The sequence below is a fragment of the Sus scrofa genome, chromosome 8 (assembly GCF_054392235.1).
Source record: "Sus scrofa isolate SSC_HxYL_T2T_F1_AM1 chromosome 8, Sscrofa_HxYL_maternal_Yorkshire_Landrace_v2.0, whole genome shotgun sequence".
NCBI lineage: Eukaryota > Metazoa > Chordata > Mammalia > Artiodactyla > Suidae > Sus > Sus scrofa.
The window spans coordinates 114579467-114586789 of record NC_139390.1 but is presented as its reverse complement, the minus strand read 5'-3'; the positions used below and the strand labels follow the sequence as shown (position 1 = coordinate 114586789).

At 32.7% G+C, this 7323-nt stretch overlaps 1 protein-coding gene across 2 annotated transcripts in view; it reads right to left on the bottom strand.

The window, feature by feature from the left end:
• Positions 1 to 2073: 2073 nt before the first annotated feature.
• Positions 2074 to 7323, bottom strand: part of NDST4 (N-deacetylase and N-sulfotransferase 4) — a 243333-nt gene continuing 238083 nt past the window's right edge. For both annotated transcript variants that reach the window (XM_021101659.2, XM_084973092.1), the window contains one exon: positions 2074 to 5485. In XM_021101659.2, coding sequence (XP_020957318.2) covers positions 5366 to 5485 — 120 coding nt within the window. In that variant the 3' untranslated portion in view covers positions 2074 to 5365. The remainder of the gene's footprint in view (positions 5486 to 7323) is intronic.

Below are 7323 nucleotides of genomic sequence, written 5' to 3'. Positions count from 1 at the left end.
ATAAACCACAAGCCCATTCCTCTAGTGTTGGGAGGAGTGTGTTTGGCTTCCCCTGAAGCCCTTAGGGCAAGAATTCCTCTTTCAACGATGGAGAGACTAGGAGGTGATCAAAAATGAGTAGATGAGAAGAGTAGCGATTAGAACTGTGCCTCTAGCCCCAGGTGGCTATCTATCCCTTGAAATGTGGCAAGTCCAAAATTGTTATGTACTGAATGGGTGAAAGACAAATTGGATTTTGAAGACTCAGTATGAACGCAGCATATAAAGATCTCATTAGTAGGTTTTTATTGACTTCATGTTGAAATAGTATATTGGATGTATTAAATAAAATACTAAACTTAATTTCACCTTTTTATAGTTTTCTCAAGCGGTTACTAGAAAACTTGGAATTACATCTGTGGTTTACATTTGTGATTCACATTACATTTCTACTGAGCAGCTATGGTTTAGGGAAAGATATTCAGGAAAAAAAATCAGAGTAACTTGAGCTCACAGAAGAGAAATATTCTTAGACAGACAAAAAGCTTGATTTAACTTGGTGCAGTTTTCAAGAAAGCAAAAGAGATAGAGGGGAAACAGAAAATTGACCTGAAAAGGGAAGAGGTCAATTATGGATGTGCTCAATTTAGCTGTCAAGCAGATATTTAGATGGTTTTGAACAGAGCAAGGTGGGTAACAGCTATGGAACTCATGACCACATTTGGGGCTGGTGATATAGAATCATTAGTTCTGGCTTGAAAGCCATGAAAAAAATTTACTAGAGCACAGAAAAGTAGGAAAGAGATTAATGACATATAGTAAGGGTTGGACAAATAATTAAGTAGATTGGTACTGCTCAGCACATTTCAACACATTTCAATGAATTTTTATTGAATATCTACTATGTGCCAGGTTTTGGTAGTATATAAAATTCAGACATATGAGAGACAGTAACATTTTTTAATGGAAATTAACTATTTATATGTGTCTTATCTGCGGCTTGAAACACCATATATTTGCAATAAAAATGCCCCAAATAATATTATTTTGTATTAATAAATATAATAGAAAACAGTATATTAAAGTATAATAGAATGTGCCACTTGTGGAAAGGAGAACTTATTATAAGAAGGTGAAGTTGGAGATAAAAGACTTGTAGAGAATTCAGATAAATTTTCTTATGATTTTTAACTCTAGGTTCTTTATGCATGATTTGTTATTATATGTATCCCTTCATTAAACTTTATGATTTATCTATGAGGAAGCTGTACCTCTAGATCTGATATTCTAATAGATTACCTGTTGGGTTGCAAAATATTTGGATAGAGAGATATAAAGAGATGGTACAAGGGAGATAATCTGGTAGATAAACTGAAGAATAGTAGGAAATAGATGAAGAGACTTCAGTAGAAAGGAATGAGATGGAACAATTTTTCTCTGAATGTTAATTAGAACAATAGTGAGGAGCAGAACAAAATTTATTTTTGGAAACTGATGGTGAAGACAGTGTCTCATTTTAGCCAAATACAATTAATGATATGTTTAAGATATATATATATATATCTTAAACATATGTATATATCTTAAACATATATACAATTAATGATACAATATTGTATATATACAATTCATATGTATATATCTTAAACATATATATGTTTTATTATTAAAGGGAGTAGAAAAACATTCTTGTTTGATGAAAGAAGAGACAGTGATTTGAATATTACACATTAGTTTTTGGAAACGAATATGTTCCAGCCTAACTACATTAAGCATTGTGCTAAATTGATTCATATATTCTCATTTAATGTTTACAGTGACCCAACGAGTGATACTTTATTGTCTCTATTTTACAGAAAAGGAAACTGTGACTCAGGGAAGTTCCACAAATTGTCTGAGTCCACACAGCTTGCTCAGGGCAGGCCTAGGATGAGAAACTAGATCCAAAGTACACTCTCATAACCTTCTGGTCACACTTGTTGTATGTTTGTAATTCAGGGGGTACATATACAGTGAACAAAGCAAAGGGGAAGGAAAAAGTTTAACCTACTGAATAAAACTTTGGATTTTAGAGGAGAAACAACGTTACTCTAATGGCCATACCAGCAGTAGTATTTATTCCGAAGAAGTGAGGACCAAAGATGTGTTATGCATGTTCTACATCAGTTATTTAACAATTTCAGTAAAGGCAGAGTTCTCTTTCTGCTTTTTCTACTCACCTTACTGGCTCACACAAGAAACTATTCATTTGCACATATATAGACATATTGATGTATAGATGTACCCACGGCCAAGCTGTGTTCTTGTAGTCGAGGTAAAATCCTGTATGCAAGACTATTAGATGGCTTTATTTTGGAAATAATTGGCCAACATTGTTTTTGAGGTGCCTCCATCAAACATATGGTTAATATGCTACTGAGCCACCCAAAACAAGCTTGTAAGATATTATTCAACTATAAAGTATTTGCATAATTAAAAATGTACACTCATTATAAACAAATCACTTTATATCATATTAAGATAGTGAGACAGAAGAATGAAAACTATATATGGTACATGGGAACAGGTTTGTTGAATTCAGGCAAATTAAATCTCTTATTAAACGAAGAGCTAATTTTTTCCAGAAAAAAAATACAGTATTAGAAGTCATATGCATTTTTCTTACCAGCATTCTTCCTTGTTGCTTCATTGTTTTGAGGCCTTTTTAAAGACAAACAAAGTTTGTTTTCCTATGAGATTTGTAATGTAATTTTTAGAGACTGGTATTTGACAAGCATGTTATTTCTTTATGTAGGCTCATAATCAAATATTGTTCCTTATCTTTGTCAGTGTAAAGTAATTGGTGGCTATATTTATAAGTTAGGCAACTGTAATAAAGAAACACAAGGAAAGAGAAGACACTGGCTTGTTTAAAGGTTTTAGTAGTAACTTCTTTAAAATTTTTAAAAATATGTCATTTAAGACCATGAAACAGGATCTATTTAAATGTTAAAGAATTACATATGTTAAGTCTTGAGTCAATAGTTCTGAAGTAGCCAGTGTGTAAAAATTGGGAAAACCAAGATATTCTTAAAACTAATTTTCTTTTCAGATTTTTTATAATCTTCTCATAGCCCAGAGTCTATGTAATTTACTGTAAGAATTGAAGATGAATTACTTAATTAAAATTTGTTTTGTCTTCATTATCAATGCTAGTAAGAAAAATGTACACACTGATTGAAATGAGCTAGGGGAGAGAGACTGGTTGAATTTGGGGGAATATTGCTCCCAGATATCTGTAGGCAAGAGAATGATACTGTATACATTATCCAGAAAAACAAAACAAAACAAGAAAATTAGTTATACTTTGAAAAAAATCTGGTGATGAGCTAGACTTTGAATTACATGAGTTTTACTTAATATGAAAAACTTCTCTTTTCTATAAATATCTCTGTTGTCCCACTTGGGAAAAAAAAAGTTAATCTTCACTACATAAAGGAAAAAATTAGAATGTAAACTGGAGGAAACTAGAAAACAGATACATTAGAAGTTAGAGTGCTAAGTACACAATTATGATTTTAGTGTGCCTGACGGAATTCTATCAAGCACATGCTCTTCTTAGTAACAATAAGGTTAAGAAATTGAGTCTCACACTTAACAACAAAACAACGAAAGTACCAGTTTGTGATTTGTATCAACTCATGCCCAAGAAAAATCTTATATATTCTGAAAAAAATTAAGAACCTTTAGCTGCAGTGGGAGAACAACAGAAAAACAAACAAACAGAAATCTTAATAAAGTATAAATCCAAAGTTGAATCCTGAAATAAACTATGTAAAGATTATACTTGAATTCTTTACATAAAAGAATAAACAACAAATCAACAAAAAAATGATCTTCAGTTTCCTTTGACGACATTGAATTATGTGAAGCATTATTTCTCAAATTATAGGAGAAGATAATATTATTTACAGCCTATAAAAATTTACTCTGGAGGAAGGAAGGATTGATGGTAATGCTACCAAAGCCAGTTTGATTTACTGTTCTGCTGAAATTTTACCTTCATGTATAACTGAAAAGATTAACAAAGCTTTAGTATATCTTCATTGACAAATGAGACAAAAATCCAACCAGCATGACAATAACTTCCAAAGAGGAGAGCAATCTATAACTCCAACACAGAAAGAGCATCACTTCTTCTCTGGAAATTATTTTTTTGGATGGTATGGCTGAGAAATAGGGTTTAATTTGGAGAATCAGTGGTATCTAAAGAGGTAAATTTTAGATTACATTTATCCTGTTAAGTAGGCATTAAAAACAATCTTTTGCATTAGGGTATGTATTGGCATATATAAAAGTTCATGCTTTGAACTATTGGAATATACTACATAAAAGGCACAAGTGCCTCAATCTATCTGTAAACACATGTTGCTATTGTCATTCCATGTATTCTCAATAGTTTTTTTTTTCCTTCTGTATATAGTGAAAAAATATATAAATGCTACATCATTGTCAAGGTGGAAATACCTAGATTAATAGTATGGTGAGATTTTTTTACACATATAAAGATGGTCTTATACATTGAAGTTAATACTATGCAAAGTATACACTTTCTCATTTATTTTCTCTGATAAAAGAAATTTAGACTTTCTCTATCAAAGTCTCTGATAGATGTTGTTGGAACCATGATGTAAAATTCACCTAGAATGGCAAGCCCTGCCAGATAAAATACTATTATCAGTGAATGTGGAAACTTTCATATAGTCTTCTCCTACAAGAGGAAAACAGATAAAAAACGTGGGAGGTTACATGTTCACAACTCCTTTAGCAAGTCAGGGAAATTCATAAAGAGAATGAACAGAGGAAAACATGTATGGGCTAAATATAATAAATAATAAATGCTCAAAATAAGAGTATGGAATTATAATTTCTTTTCATAACAAAAGCAAAACTGTTTTCAAGTTAGTGAGGGAAAATGCTTATAAGCCCTTAATTCAAATACTGGGTATGACTAATATCCTTTGTAGATATCTTAGTGCTTAGCTTTTCCTCAAAATTCTAATTTGTCATTTGCTTATGGTCAGGGTTCTCAGTCAAACATGGAGTTTCCAAAACCTTACAATTAACAGAGGAACCGGGTTGTATTAGGATCTCCACACTGGAAGCTGGGCGATGCCACAAAATCCCACATTATTTCCCAAAAGCTCACACTGGGATTGATGCTAGTAAATGCCAATGCGTGCGTATATAACAGTTTTCATTTTATGAAAAAGATAGAAGGAGGTTTATTCATATGGTTTTCTGTTGACAATCACAAGTGCATTAAGGGGATAAAAGATGTGGGGTTTCTTTCTCTGTTTCATAGTAAAAGTCAGTATCTTGAGAGCCTTGGTTCTCCTCTCCGGTGCTATCTCACTTTTTGCAGCTCCTGTCTCAGCCATGATGGTAGAGGCTGCCCCAGTCTATGCAGCAGTTTGGACAGTTCCACATTATGATCTCGGTAGTAATTAGAGAGGAAGGTTCTAGACTGGAAAGCAAAAAGAAAAAGAAGACTTGAAGGAAGGTATTAGTCTCTTAGATGAAATTGTGCACATTTCTTAAATTCTATTACAACAAGAGTGCCTATAAAATATGTATTTCTTTGTATTTTCCTATAGATATCACTCATTTTTACCTTTTGAAAGATTTGGCAGTAGTGTAGCTATAAAATTAAAAAGGGTACATATATGACTTATGTGGCTTATACACCATTAAAGCACTTATTTATTGGGGGATTGAAAAAGTCTATGTAGGGAGAAAGGTTGATGAGAGGTATATAATGCTGAAGAAGAATGAGGTAGATAGGAAATGTGGTAGCAAATCTACAGAAAAAAACACCTACTTTTTTTTTGATATTGATCACTTTCTGTAAAATTGGACCATAGCATAAAAACAAAGAGTGAACATAAATATAAAAGCTGGATTTCCTGATTAAGGAAATAACTTGTAATGTTATAAAATATTTTCTATATTTATTCAGAATCAAAACAGATTTTTTAAAAATCAACAGGTTCTACTATAAAAATATAGTCTCATTATAATTATCTTTCTTGTGATTCTTATATTCCTAGCCAAGCTGGAGTGACTGACCATTTTTAGATGAAATATTTTTAAAAAATGATTATCAGATACATCTGTGGTTTTAGTTTTTTTAATTTTATGTCTGGAAAACAGAAAACTTATAATTGGGTTTTATCTCTAGATGTCACTTACCTCATATCATAACCCAATGAACATAGTTCTGTGTCTCTTTGATAAAATAGTAGAGATGAATATTTTTCCTGTGAAAATATACACAGTAATGGCCCACGTATTGGTGTATCAGTGTACCGGTTTCCATCTGGTCAAAGTTACACTATCTCTCTTAAGCCCTTCTCAATATTTGAACACAAATTAGTCTCTTTCTTCATACAACTCCCTTAGCAACTTTTGTGTATACTGTGGAAATGGACTTAAGACAACTACATTTTGTCTTGTACCATGCACCAGGTATTTCATTACATTTCTTCCCTTAAACCAGATTGTAAACACTTCAAATTCTGGATAAGATGCTTATGGAAGTAGTGGGAACATTGCATTGATTTCTTGGCAGATTAAAGTGATTTTTGAAGCCGTTTTGAAATTATTGAGTTCAAAGGTAAAGTTTGAGCACCTTCTGGTTCTTCTATTTCCATAGCAACACCTAATCACTTCTATCCTCCTTTTGCCCATCTTGCCATAGGAGAGATACTCATTATATCTGCTCAGCTGATTGCTAACTGGTTTTCCAATCTTGGTTTAGCTCCTCATACCGTAACTTTTACTGAAAGATTTTTTCCCCCTGCCTTTTTGTAGTGTGACATTGTTTTATAAACCTTATTATAAATCAGTGGTCACATTTAATTTACCCTCTTATAATAAATCTGGGCTCATAACTGTTTTATTCTGTATCCTATTTGTGATATTGTGATTTATAAAAAAGAAATGCATATTTGGTCACTGACCCTGTTTCTGGCTCAAAAGCTCCAAAAACTCTTAGAATTTCCTAAGTGAGAGACTGATAAAGGTATCTTTTATTATGTTAATGAGGTGATTTTGGATCTCAAATAAGGATGGGGGATGGCTGCCTAGAAAACCAATCTTGTGATTAGGAGGCTGGAACTTTAAATCCTACCCCCTTGACTTTGGGGAAAGGGAAGGAGCTGGAGGTTGAATCAATTGCCATTAGTCAATGATTTGAGCAATCACGTCTATGTAATGAAACTTCCATAAAAACCCCAAAAGATGAGGTTTGGAGAGTTTCTGGGTTGGTGAACATGTAGAGACTTGGGGAGAGTAGGGCATACA